General features: G+C 32.2%; 1 protein-coding gene across 3 annotated transcripts in view; it reads right to left on the bottom strand.

Annotated features, from left to right (window-relative positions):
- Positions 1-15,358, bottom strand: part of ara (araucan) — a 335,452-nt gene that overhangs the window by 5,037 nt on the left and 315,057 nt on the right. For all 3 annotated transcript variants that reach the window (XR_011951429.1, XM_072537947.1, XM_072537948.1), the window contains one exon: positions 14,261-14,337. Coding sequence is in view for 2 of the 3 variants with exons in the window: in XM_072537947.1 (XP_072394048.1) it covers positions 14,298-14,337 (40 nt within the window). In the remaining variant the exon portion in view is untranslated. The remainder of the gene's footprint in view (positions 1-14,260; positions 14,338-15,358) is intronic.

Raw genomic sequence — 15,358 nt, forward strand, 5'->3', positions numbered from 1 at the left:
ATGACATCAATACAATCTATCCCTTTCATTGACTGGCCACTATAAAGTTTTAATTACTAGAGCCTAGCCTTCAAAACCTACAGCATGAAATTTTGGTTTTGAGTTTTGGCAACAAATGTGAGACAATTGAAATATGCTTAAAAAACGCTGAATTTAAACTTTCACATAACAAACGGTCTAAAACTTTTATTAAAACATTTTTTTTTAGTTACACTAGTACGTTTTTTAAAAGAACCAAACTTCTGATATAAACTACACACAAAACCGTTTTCTTGGAGGCATTTCCCGTGACGTGCGATGGTTTGTAATGTAAAACATTAAATTCCTCGTTTTTAGTCATCATATTCCAAATGCCTCATATTTGTTACCACAAATCAAAATTGAAATTTGATGTCATATGTTTTAAAGATTGATCTCTAAAAATGAAATTATACTATGATTTGTCAATGATTGTGATCAATTCTATTGATCTCACGAGAATAGTAAAAAATGGCAAAAATCGCGCCACGTTTATCTATTTGATAGCTTTATAAAAACTGAGTTTTTTCGCGACAAAAATACAAAAAATGCATACGAAAGCTGCACTCTTACCTTTAAAACGCATCTTGATTTTTGTCGATAGGACACTTGGATCAAAAGATATCGAATTTTTACCGTGGGGCTGATAAAAATTTGATTGACCATTGAATTTGCGCGCGTAACTGACATTCAAAATCGACGGTCGGTTCAAGCGTTGTTTCTGAGAGAACGGTTCATTCTACGCAAAAAATGATGAACATTTTTGTTTAAAATTATCTCAGCTACATTTTTTATTTAAAACATTTTTTTCCACGGCATAGATTCTTGCCAAATCGATTTGAATGCCTTTTTATTCCCTTTCGAGGGGGATTTTAGGGGGAAGCCCAGGGGTAAAACTTGTAAACTTTTTTGTATGTTTTTTAGGGTTCCAAAATTAATATTCTCGGCAAATTTCAGATTGTTCGTACGATTTTTAGGGGTCAACTCTCTAACGACTGGGCTATAATATGAATCATTTGACCAGTCTTTAGTGGATTATAAATCGACTGTCGCAGAAATTATTTATGTTGATACTTATTATTATTACATAATAACTCTACTGCACAATGTAGCAGATTTGCTACAAAACAATTTTCAGCTACAGTATATTAAATTTAACAACAATTCCTTTATTTCGATGTGTAGCATATTAGATACATCCTCCATATTCAACTTGTATTGAGAATGTATCAAAAGTGTCGCTAGATTTTCATTGTTTTTAGTAAATCGTTAATGTAATTCTACTTTGGATGAAAGTTTGTCAAATGTAAAGATAAGAGCAAGCTATATATTTTATTATTTACTTTGATGTTACCCTATTGTAGACAAAATTCCATAATTATTAAGTTTGTATCAGATCTGACTGATCTGATACTGCAATATCTGGGACATGTCATGAGTGTCGAGCGTTATAACTTGTTGCAATTAATAATGCAAGGAAGAATACTGGGTAGAAGGAGTAGCGGAAGAAGACGCATCTCCTGGCTAAACAATTTGAGAGCTTGGTTTAACTGCACTTCTGCTGACCTCATTAGAGCAGCGGTATCGAAAGTGCGAATTGCCATGATGGTTGCCAACCAAAGAAGATCAGATCTGATACATAGCGTTTTCTGCAGGGTAATTATGATTACCAGTAGACCTCTGACAGAAAGGGAATTAGAAGAATAGCAGCTAATTTTTGGAATAATTACGATAATTTAGATATAAGTGAATCTGAAAAAGTCCTGAAAATGCAAACTTAGAACAGTCAGCTGGAATCTTGTTGCTGTATGGCCCTTAAAAGTCTCTTACGATACGAAGTAAGAATATAGCCTGAAAAAAAAATCAATCAAATCAAGACCTTCAACGGAAAAAATAGACTTTCCAATAATCTTTGGAGTTGTCTACATTTTTGCTTTCTTCAACTACCTTTTTGATAAATTACTAATAGTCAAAATAGTTACAGAATCCAATCTATATTTAACACAAATAAATCACAGTAAACCAACTGGACTAATTGATATAAAACAGTATTTAGGTTGGTTCATATTCCCAATTGCCGTAGTTATTGGTCTCAATCATTAGGGTATCATCAAATAAAGAACGTCATAAATGAAAACATATTTGAATTTATATGAAAATATGTAGACTTTAACGATAATACCAACTCAAAAAAATCCAGATCGAGATCGGCTACATCAGTTACGACCAATGGTTGATCACCTAAGTAATAAATTTCAGAGCATTTCATTATAAGAAAAGCTTTCTGTAGTTGAACAGATGTACGCTTCCAAAGCCAGGAACTATGTATATATGTATTTTTATACTATATATACATGCTTTTAAGCTTCTTCTTCTTTTGGTGCCTATTCGTTTCGAATATTGGCGATCATTCTGGCTATAACTATTTTATTAACTGATGTTTTAAATAGATTAGTTGTTGTTGTGAAGAACCATTTCCTCAGGTTTTTTAACCATGATATTCTTCTTCTCTAAATTCCTAGCTTTTCGAATATTTTGCCTTAAAGGATTATTTTTGGTAATCTGTATTTAGTGCCGTTTCTCATTATGTGTCCGAGATAGGACATATAATGAGAAACATTATGCATATGAGGACACCTGCACAACAACACAGAACTAGAAAGCTATACCAAATTACTAGACTACTAACAAAAAATGAGCCCAACTGTCTAAAGATTGTAAGATCCAAGACAAGCGAATTACTTACTACAGAAAATGACCAAGTAGAGAGATGGAAAGAGCATTTTTTGGAAAGAATGGAAAGAACATGGAAAGACATGGAAAGAAAATGCAGATGAAATTGTCGAAAACTCGCAGAATGTAGACTTGCGTATATCTTGCGAGGCCCCTTCCAAAACGGAGAAAATAACAGCTATCAAATCTCTGAGAAATAACAAGTCTCCGAGAATCGATAGCATTGCTGCCGAAATACTTAAAACTGATTCACATCTAACTGCTGAACTTTTGTTCCCCATAATCCGAGAGGTGTGGGAAACAAACCGCATTCCAGCCGACTGGAAAAGGGGTAATATTATTAAGCTTCCAAAAAAGGGCAAACTCACACTTTGCAAAAATTGGAGAGAAATAACCTTGCTTACCGCAATAAATAAAATTTTCACGACCATCATACTTAAAAGATTAACAAACAAGATTGAATTTCGAGCTGGTCAAGCAGGCTTTAGACCAGAATCCTCCTTCATAGACCCCATTAATACAGTGAGGGTAATCATGGAACAATCGGTTGAATAGAACACATCCCTATACATGGTTTTTGTTGACTTCGAGCGTGTCTTTGACAGCTTATCTCATGCTGGTTTATGGAAAATTTTACAGCTAAGAAACATCCCGCATAAAATAATTTCCACCATAAAGTCGTACTTTACGTACCTATCTTGGAAGTGTAATAACGTATTCTAATCTTCGGATGTAGAACTTTTGGGATAAATATAGATGTAGGATATACACAAAATACTTTTAGTCTCCAGTGTGAGAAATATATGTAAGGCCAAATGACCTTGAAATTGATGCTGTATCGATTTCATCTGTCAGACAACGCCTGGCAGATGACATCAATAATAGATTAATTAATGTTAGAGACAAAATTCTGCAAAATACTGAAATGGGTACAAAATAGTTATTAATAAAGACAAAAATAGATAAAAGTCAAAAAGAAATTCTGACACCAACCAGATGCAAAAAGAAGCAATGGATAACGGAGGAAATTTTAGATTTAATGGAAGAAAATTGCTAAAGACTGCAGTGAATACAGAACAATATCATTAATCAGTCATGTTGTTAAATTATTCTTGAAAATAATACATGGTCGTATAAATAAAAAACTTAAAGAAGGAATAGATGATAGTCAGTTTGGGTTCAGAAATGAACCAGAAACCAAAGAAACGTTAGATATATAGATAGATAGATTTATAGAGGTGGCCTTTTGGCCTATTCCACTCCGATCTTTTCAGATATATTTAAGTCCTCTATTCCTAGATAACATTCTTTAGCCTGGGGAATGTATACCTTGATTTATCCCTACTATGCTGCTACCATACCCTCTGATGTTTTTGAGCTACCCGTGTCTCAGGTTGCAGCAGCTTGTATGGGTACACCTTCATTCCAGTCTTCCCTGCCTGGTATCTTAATTGTGAACTTAAAAAAGCGTTATTTGCTTTTAATGTGAAGATGCATGGATATGAATGTTTATTACGTAGACAAAAGGAACTTAAGAATCATAACAAACCTTTACCGGAATCAAAGAACACAAATTATAGTAGATAACGAACCCACTTCAGAAATTAAAATAAGGAGAGGAGTTGCCAACTGTTGCCAAATGCCAACTGAAGTTGGCATTTAACTTTCCTAAAGTTCGGATGTAAAATACTCTTTCGAGTAGGAACTTATGTTCCCTGTAGGCGGGTCCATCGGAATATTGCCAGATAATTTAATAATTTTTAAGTATGGTTTAATCCATTTAAACTCAACCACTGTTTGGTTTTAAGGTTTTACTTCGATGTTCGAGTTTTTTTTTAAATTATTTATACTTTTTAATGTTTAGGTTAGGGATAAAACAGTTTTATTTTATCTACTACTTCTTAAATAAACATTGCATATGTTTTTAAAGGTAGCCAATTAAATGGAATAGATGAAACAAAATTGTAGTTTAAAATAAACATATTAATAGATGTACTTTTTGCTGCAACACCTGTTCTCATTTACATGTCCGGCCTTAAGATCAACATCAATCTGATACCTAGTAGATAATTCATTCAAATCAATAACAAAATCAATAAAAGATGACTTTCTCCGAGCTTAAGTCGAACTCGATTTAACCGTATAATTAATCAACAATAAAAAACATCTTAATCACAAAATGATGAAGAAATGAATAGTCATTATTATTATTTATTAATCAATCCTTCAACAACTTTACGAATTAATCTCCCTCGTCGAAGATTACCGTTAAACAATTATATAAACAATTGAAGAGGTTATTATGTCAAAACTGGTTAAGCCACCGTTAGCTCCACGATCCCTATCTCGATGTATGTTTGGGTTTAAGCACAGCGTGAAGTCGTTTTAAAAGACATGTGAATACATATTAATGTAAGGGAAAGCAGTTTTGCTTTGAAATTGCGGTAATTTTAAGAGCAATATAACGTTTTGTAATAAGAACCACATCAAGAAGCTAAAACATATACAATAACGCAGAAAATAAATAATATAAGTTTCTATCGATACAAATGCCTGTTTAAAATTGTTTCAAAATATTTTATTCTATGTATGTGTAAATTCTTAGCCCTAAGAGCATAATAAAGAACGTGTGAAGAGATTCATCATCATCAACAATATTAGCTTTTCTCGTAGAGTGTTTCTAGGATACTGAAGCTTTTTCCATTAATAATATTATTAAAAACAATAAAACTTTTAATACAGTAATGTCTTTAGTTTAATAATTACCTCTAATATTTATTACTAAGAAAACCGAAGTAGTTGACCAAGAATTATACACGAACGTAGTTAATGAACGCATGAAGAAGAAACTATAGCAGAAAAATAAACAAACACAAAGTATAAGTGGAAATATATCAGAGAACTAATAGGAAATACAGAAAAGTCACAGAAATAACCACCACAGTGCTTACAACAATCGTAAGTGAAACAGTAAAAAACCAAGCACTATTTTTAAATATTAAAACGCAACGACATTTTGAAATTATTTGAAAAATACCGTGATCATATAGACCATAGTACCACAATTGTGGTACTATGGTCTATAATATTTTTTTGGGAAAAACCCTTTACCCGTTCAAATTAACAAACTGATGAGTGATTCAAGGATTAAATTTAATTCCTATTGTCAAATGAGATTTAATGACATGGGATAAAAAAATGGTCGTCTAGTAAATTTTAGCACAAGTAAAACTGAATTACTTAAACAATTCTTGGTAAACCGAAACATTACTAGTCCACAGTACTATTTCTTTAAAAAGAGTACTAACGATTCACCTTAACTGAATATTTCCATAAAATATAAAAAATAGGTTATATTATATTATATATAAACTAATGAGTCATCTATGTCATCTTCAGATTCATCAATAGTATCTTCGTCTAGATCTACAACTGGTTTTACGGTAATTTCAATCAAGGTTCCACATATTATGATCTTCTTTCACTACATGCTCGATACATGTTATTCACAACAAGGTCATATTTCTGACAGCACTATTAAGCAGATTTTTTACATCATTTCATTTGAAAGTAACACTGTTCCTCGCTACTTCATTATTATTTGAGCCCACATACGTTCTATCGGGTTTAACTCACAATGGTATAGCGGCAATCGAACTAAAATTACGCCTCGGTCTCGCGCCATTTCATCTACTACATATTTAATATATTTGTCTTTATGACACCGTGCTAAGTTTAGTACCTTTTGTAGTAAGCCAACCGCAATCTCGGCTTTTCTCCATTTAATGGTTGGTATCTGTACTACACGCCGGCAGAGGTATGGAGCGTTATCCATAACAATATCAGATCCTAGCTCGATTTTTAACATATCTGAAAACAATTTTCCATAATGATCTATTTCTCATGGTAAACTCCAGTCTTTTTAGAAACAAATGCCTCTAAACCTTCAACAAATTGCTACCAATATGGTTAATCTTCATGTTCTTTGGGTGCCGTATCCGTATTCAGACTTTGGCCGTCATCATGTTTACAATTTCCTGAAACCTTTCTCTGTCGGCTGCTGCGCAAAATAATTCTTCTACTGTGGAACCACACCATTGTCTAATATTACGCAGAAATGAAAGTTTCTTTCGACCAATCCATCTCTTTTCTTCCACTTTTCCTTGTATTATAAGGCGAAGTAGATGGTATTTAGGTCCTCTAATTATATGGCCGAAGTATTCTCTGTTTCTCCTCTTTATGGTGTTTATGAGCAGACGTTCTGAGTTGATCATTTGAAGAACATCTTCATTGGAAGTGTGCGAAACCCACGATATCTTTAGGATTCGTCTATGGCACCACAATTCGAATGCTTCTAACTTATTTAGCATTGTGGTTTTTAACGTCCATGTCTTACAACCATACAATAGGATGGACCACACATAACATTTCAGGACCTTCTTACGAATATTCATCGACAGGTTTCTGTTGCATAAAACTGGTTTCCAGGTCATAAAAGCCTTACGTGATATTTCTATCCTGGTTATTATCTCTTCATCAGAGTCACAATTTACATTTAACCAGCTACCAAGGTATTTGAAATGATTTACCCTTTCGATCTCCTCTCCATTAAGAATATTGTTGATTACTTCTGGCTAATAATAAAGCGTTTTCTTTTTCCGGGGCTTTTAAACCTGTCGACAAACCATCTAGGAAAGCTTGTTGTTTGTTTTTCACATTTAAATCCTGCCAAATTTTTGTTACAGTTTGTCCTTTATTTAACCATGTTTCATCTGTGTAATATGTTTTTTTCCATCTCTTCGAAATTCTGATATTTATTTTAGATACTTTCTGCGTAACAAAATGGTTAGTACCTCTTTATATGCCTGAAGTTCATTTCTCGTAAAGTACAAAACAAAACACGTCTTGATGTTTTTGGAACAATTTAATTAGATTAAAGAGAAGAAGCATTTTTTTATAGTTGGTAATTCCTTTTTCAAATAAAATTAATGTACAGCACGACGAGTGGCCTGTTTAGTTGTATCATTCAATTTTATTTGTTTCCTTTTGCTTGTCTCAATCTTCAAAGTATTATTATTGTTTGTTTCATCATCTGATGGAATTACTCTGTACACACTAGCTTCGGAAACTTTTGTCAAAATACTATATAATGTAACTACATCGCTTACATTCATATTTTGTTCTCTGTGTTAAATTGTAACGTTTCTTTTAATACACGGTTCACTATTACTACTGTCAGTCATATAAATTACTCACAATTTACAAAAAAGTGAACGTAAAAGCACCTTCCACCAATCACACTACAAAATGAAACCTATGTCAGTGCTCTTATGAAACTGATTTACACCTAGCACACACTAAAAAAACTACCCAAACACTGGCGTTGTTGCCACTTACATCGCCTTCATATGCGACGAAATTGTTGGTCTCGGACAATATCTACCGTTAGAGAAAAATATAAACTATAACACTGCAGATAACTTCAAGTTGAATTATACACGCTGACAACGTTACGTTTTCCCTAGAACCCAAATCTGAACCAAAGCATTTGAACAGTTTAAAAATAGACTAGTCAAATTATTCAAATGCATTTCACATAAAATATGATCTCTTCTATCTGAACGTATATTCTTTGAATGGTCAGAAGAAGGTTTTGTCAATTTTTAAGAGATTAAACAGATTCTGCAATAGTCTACTACTATGTTTATTAACTAATAATTAAATTTTCTCTTTTTATGGGAACAAAAATATTTGTTTCTTAAGGGTCAACGTCCAATTTTACTGGCCTTTGAAAAATCATTAAAACATGAGACACTCGATAGAATTTTGGTGCTTTACTGTATACGAAATACATGCTAGTAACCAAAAATCCAAGACCAACAGTTAAGTCGAACATAACTCGAAGTAGTCTTCTTTCTTCTTTGTGTGCCATGCTTTTTTTCAAGCGTTGGCTATCCACATAGAAAAAGAGGTCTCAGCAAGGATAGCTGCGGGGAATATAGAATTAAACTTCCTATTATCATTATTAAGATCTAATTTGCTACAAAAACAATCTAAATTAAGACTGTTCAAGTCATTTATTCGCCCAGTTGTAATATATGAAAGTGAAACATGGACTATACATCTGCGGGAAATAAACAAGCTGCTGGTATTTGAAAGGAAGGTTCTCAGAATGATATTCTGAGAACGGAATAAATAAAAGTAATAGGAGAGTGAAGAAAACCCGCAATGCTGAATTTTTGATCTCTATGATACTGACAATATCGTCAGGTATATAAAATCTCACTCGATAAGATGGACAGATCATGTGGTAAGATGAAAGGAAGACAGAAGTTTATATGGTCACAAGAAGTGATATATAGAGTTGACAGATAATGTTAAACTATAAGATATAAATTTATTACCTGATTTGAAGCTGTAAAAGTAGTCCAGAGATGGAAGCCCCAAGGAAACAGAACAAGAGGAAGGCCCCGTAAAAGATGGATAGACGACGTAGAGAGGGATCTTAAAACCATGAACATCAGGCAGTGGCGAAGGAAAGTATCCGACAGGGCAGAATGGAAGAACATTGTTAAGCAGGCCAAGACTCACAAAGGGTTGTAGAGCCATTAGAAGAAGAAGAAGAAGACCTGATTTGAATCAAAACTAGTTTTTTCATGTTTCTTTCAAGTACCTTGCTGGCAAACTTTGATAAAATAATCATATTTAATGCATTTAAATGAAATAGAGAATAAAAGAAAATAAGTTTAAACATTTTTCTTAACTATTTTGTAGATTTTATTTAGTTTTTCATTTATATAGTTTTTCATCCTATTTTTGTATTATTTGTTTCCTCTCGGTATACTCTTTCGTTTTTATTAATGTTTCCATTTCTAATATTTTTTTTTTATTATTTTCTTTGGATTTGTTCTAAGTATATGTCCATATTTTCCCTGAAAATGTTTCATTTCCAACATCCCCGTATTATATTAATGTGTTTTTTCTATCTTCACACTTTCGCATGCATATGTAATTATTATTACTTATGTGAGTTATTGGGATGTATAATCTTTATTATGTTTTGATACTATTTGTTTGTTGTGTTGATTATAAATGAAAACAAAAACCAACAAATCCATAATGACTTATATAAATTTAAACGTAAGATCAGTAACGTCACTTCTAAGTTTAACCCTCACAAATCACTCGGCTATTTCCGTTTAAGGTCTAGAGGAGATTCTTAAGATCTATTTTTAAAACTAAACGTAAAAAGACGAACTTAATGAATGAACCTTTCCTTCCTGTCACTAATTAATTACAGGTAAAAAAAACTTCCTCGCGTAGACACAACCCAAAAAAAGTCCCTCCTCCATCTTAGTCCAGTAATTACTGGACGGTCCAGGTATAAGTATGTAGACAGGGTTGAAGCCAGCTATGTGAAATTTTAAATAAAAATCAAAAAATTATATTTTTAAATCAAAAAGTATAAATGATTATAGAATAATTATAAATTTGAAAATTCTTTGATCGTATGTTTTACTTTTATGAAATACGTTATCCTATAATATCTTTAAAAGAAAATAATTTTCTTTTATTCAAAAACTTTTTTAGTAGGTATTTGCCATTAAATGTTACCCTACCTTTAAAAATCTTAAAGTAAAAGAAATACCTAAAGAGCAACGGATATTAAAGTAGAGATAAACATAATATACATTTCCAACTCTATGTAAGTTACCATATCATTATATCCATCTTCATCTAAACCTTCCTGTTTTTACTTTTTTTAAATTTAAGTTCTATATTATTATAATAAGTTCTAATTATTTGTAACTTGTTTTGGGACGTCATCTTCGGTAAGTTCTACTATCAGCAAGCGTTTTAATTCTTGTCTTTAGCCAAGGTATTTAAATATATTTGCAAAACTGTAGATGTATATGGCAGTCGAAAAAATTCTAACTGTTGTCTTTAATTAGTTAATAAAATAAGTTTGTTTTGGTGTGGGCCAGTAGGATACTGTATTAGTTAATGGCCGCGACCGGACCGCACGAGGACCATTCACTGATCACTATCTCGCTTCATTTGTCAATGTCACAGAGGTGGCGATTGTGACTGCAGGGTATTCTTCATTCCGCGGACGATTCTCAAGCGTGGGCAATGTTTACTTACAAGGTTGCCAGATATTTAAAGTAGTAGGAATAATTAGTCTTTGAGAAAAGCCAAGGTTTTAAAAATTATTCCTTATTTGATTAACGAACATTCTCAATTTTCGCTATGTTCCTCTTACATTCCATAAATACTTACATAGCAGCTGGGTAATGCATATATGCATGAACAACAATAATAGAAATTGCTGTTGATAATTTAACACATGACAAAACTGTAATCTTGGTTGCTTCAACAAAATTACCCAATTTACTGCATTGCACATCCAATAAAAAGTTATTGCATTTGTAGCTACTATTTGATTTGTTATGCCCAATAAAGGAATAAAATAATCTAAACTTATTTAAACTCCAAAGAGATTAATGGTTTCTGTTTATAGGAATTTATGACACACAATCAAATGAATACCAAAAAGAGGATAATACATTAATACCCTCAATGCAATAGCGTTGTAGTACTACATGAAGGCAGGCATGTGAAGATATGAAAGAAATAAAACTCTAAATAAATAAGGCAAATAAGAAGTGATAAATAACTTCTTCCGAAATTCTCAAAACTATCCATCTCTCTTATTATCAATAAATCGCTGATAGTATGCTTGAGAATGGCAACTACAAACTATACTGTTTAGAGTTAATCAGAACAACTATTTTCACCTAAGAGACCTGATCTTATACTGGATAAAACTCCTCGACACATGGGATCCAAAGTTGGGTCAACTGTGTTCCCACGTTCGGTGAGGCATCCACACATTGGGTTGAGTATTGGGACGATATCAGTATGTTCCCTCTAGAGCCAACATCAACATTTTCGACATGGAAATTGAATTGGCTGCGACTGTCATGGTAATAAGTGCGTATGTTTATATCTTGCTACAAAAAAGGTGAAGGTCATACTTTTTTATTGGGGATGAGTAAAAGTATATTTGATAAAATTAAGAAACGTAAAATATAAACAAAATTAAAAAGTGGTGTTGAAAATATAGTAGCACAAAATTACACAATGATTTTACGTCATCTTGTCTACAGTTTTACTTGCTACTAGATTTCTAGACTGCAGACTGAATAAAATATATGAGTGTAAACCTGACGTCGAGGCTCTGAAACCCATTTATTCTTTTATTAACTCAATTCACAAATTTCTTAGCCTTCTATTTTGGCTATATTCTGCATCAAACGTGAGTTTAATCCACAGCCGATATATAGAAGTACATATTTAAAAGTTACACTAGCGGACCAACTCGACATCGAGTTTTTTAAATGAAATTTTTATTTTGCGAGAAAAATATACAATATATACAATGACCGGAAGTAAAAATATTTTTATCAATAACTCAGAAACTATAAATGATAATTTCGTGAACTTACATTTTTGAACTCTACGTTGAATTCTCTATTGATTTGACTAATAAAAACGAAACCGGAAGTCGACCTCAAAACCGGAATGCAATTTTTAGTTCATCAAATGTCGACATGGATATCATTTAGCAGTTAATTTTGCATGCTGATCACGAATCCGGTGTCAGATTTGCTCTATCTTGACGTTTTATGCGCGTTTCGGGTCACTTCCAGTGTCGGATCGCAACCGGAAGTACATATTTAGATTCGTCTCGATGAGACCTTTCGATCCATATATACATTGTGGGGTCTAAAACTTAAAGTAAATTTTAACTTCCGGTCATCTCAAAACCGGAAGTGAATTTTTGTACCAAAATTATATCTTGACAATCTCATACGTAATACTAATAATATTCCGAAAAAATATTTTAATTATCTAATATGGTTTTTGAGTAAAGTGGTGGACAAGAAAAGGGCTTAGCGTTTTAGTATATAAGATGACCACACGACAGTGGTCTATTAGGACTAAATGATCTATATTTCAAAATCATAAGCATATATTTTTGTAAAATATTTAGATTTAGATTAAGTACATTTGTTTTGGTGCCTAAAAGGTACTGAAAAAACAAGATGTGTATATTATTTTTTTATGTAATAAATAGCCTTTGGATCATAAACCCCGTTCTAATAGACCACCGTCGTCTATTGGAGTGTTAATCCGACTCAACGGAGGTGGGCTCAGGAAACCGAAGATCGATTTTTACATGTTGTAAATTTGTTTTTAATGCCGCCGTGAAATGGCAATTTTCTTCGATAAAGAATGCTGTGTAAAATGGCAGCACGAGCGTTTTAAAAGAAAAAAGAAGACGAGGACTCTTTTTATAAACTATATTTTCTGTATTTTTAAAATATAAATAATATTTTTAAAATTGAATAAGGTTTTTTATTATTTGTATTTTATTTAAACAAATTATATTATATTAGAATAATTGAATAAATTATTGCAGAGAAGTTTCTATACTGGAGTTGTATTACTTTTTCTCTATAGTAAAATTCTGAGGTGAGCGTCACGGAACTAGCGCCAAGAGACAGCGTCACGGGGAGCGTCACGAAATAGCAGTACTTCACATCGATCAATTCATTTCCAATCATCATATATTTATTCTAAACAGGTTTAAATTATAGGCATTAAATGGCAACAAAATATATTCCATGAGAAGTAAAAAATTAAAACAATATCTGTCAATAAAAGATTCGATTCATAAAGTTTGTCCGAATTTAAAAGTCATAAATGTCATCCAATTAATAACAATATTGAAGCATATGTTTGAAATTTTATGGCAATTCTCGCTTTAAAATAATTTTATATAAATACTATACTATATTATATATAATTAAATTTATTATTAAACATAATATATATTATATTTATATATTAAATAGTTATTTTTTATACAGTTTTCAATTTAAACCTGCTTAGAATAGATATATGATTACTAGAAACGAATTGATCGAGAGTAGTGAATCGATGTGATCAACCGCTTTTCGTGACGCTACCCGTGACGCCTTATCGTGGCGCTAGTTCCGTGATGCTCGCCTCAGCATTTTACTATAGAGAAAAAGTAATACAACGCCAGTATAGAAACTTCGCTTCCGAAAGAGTCCCACCAGATATCAATCAATCCTTTTGATACCCCTAGGTATCTGAAATGAGTGCGTTTTCCCATTAGAAAGAGTAAAAAACCGAATGGTTTAAATCTGGATAAAAATGTATTTTATAACTATAGAAGATATTAATGAAAAAGTTTCCGTAAAATACTTTAAATATCAATAACAGTAACAAATAATAAACTATATTTTTAAAATCAAACAACAATTTGGTAAATACTCTTAAGCATTCAATCCCTGCTGTAAAGGACCGATAGCAATAAACATGTTTCGATCACAATCGTGTAAAAATTAAACCTTATTTATTGTTGCCTGGTTTCCGGGATATAAAAATATTTTAAAGATTTGACAACAGTGCTTACCAGGTGGATGAATCGACGGGGCCCAGAAGGGAGCGGCTCATACTGGCGACACGAACCCTCCGTTCATGCTTTGGGAGCTGTAACAGAAAAAAACAAGTGAATTAGGATATCAGAAAGATAAGAAGGTCCAATTAAGCTGTGGGAAGATTTTAAATGGACCCGAACGCGATTTGCGTGGGGTAAGGCAACAAGTTTGAGTTTAGGCGATGACGGATATATCCCTTCTTAATTGTTGGGTTTTTTCTCACAAATTAAGAGCTATTTATTGGAAACATCTTGCACATCTACAAGATGTTACGGTCATCTAAAAATAACTTTTTGGCGTTGTAATTTTTATGTGAGTGTGTTCATATAAATCGGTAAATAAGTACATATTTGTGATTTTTAACAAATATTTTTGAGAAGAAACCACAACTATAAGATCTCTTTACAGCTCTTTAATGTACAGTTCGGATAAGAAATCGGGACTTTCTTTTAAAAATAAAAATGCCTAAACTGAAAGTCTCAATTATTATATTTAACAAGTTGAAACAAGAAAAAAGTTGCTGTAAAATATTAACTTAATGAGAATTAATTCTAAAAAACCGAGCTCGAACAGGCGATATTTTACGAGTACCAACACTTTAACGGGTTACACCTTTTTACTCCTTCTTGGTATTAACCCTCTATAAAATTGATCATTAAATATAGATCTTCATTTATAGTTTGTTGAATTTTCAGCTCTTAATGTTAATAAACAACAGAAATATGATTTTTTGAAAAAAAAAAAATTGTCATCTTAGCTCCAATTGGTCACAGAAGGTTATTGTTACTAATATTGTGTTCTTAAAATTGAAGCCTCAAATGAATCGATTATGATCTGCTAAATACCTTTCGAGTCACCGTGTGGGCAGTATAATTGATTAAATTATCGCTGTACGGGTCAAAGTAATTAAATAACTTATAAACTATTTGGTCGATCTAGCTGATATTTAGCACATATCCAAAACTCATTAATTGCCATAATTCCAAGCAGTTATACTGCATTTCATTATGCAAAAAACAATTATAAATTACTGCAAAAATAAGGATGAGTACTGTGTCATCTGATGCTTCATA

Source organism: Diabrotica undecimpunctata, chromosome 7, assembly GCF_040954645.1.
Source record: "Diabrotica undecimpunctata isolate CICGRU chromosome 7, icDiaUnde3, whole genome shotgun sequence".
In the NCBI taxonomy this organism is placed as follows: Eukaryota; Metazoa; Arthropoda; class Insecta; order Coleoptera; family Chrysomelidae; genus Diabrotica; species Diabrotica undecimpunctata.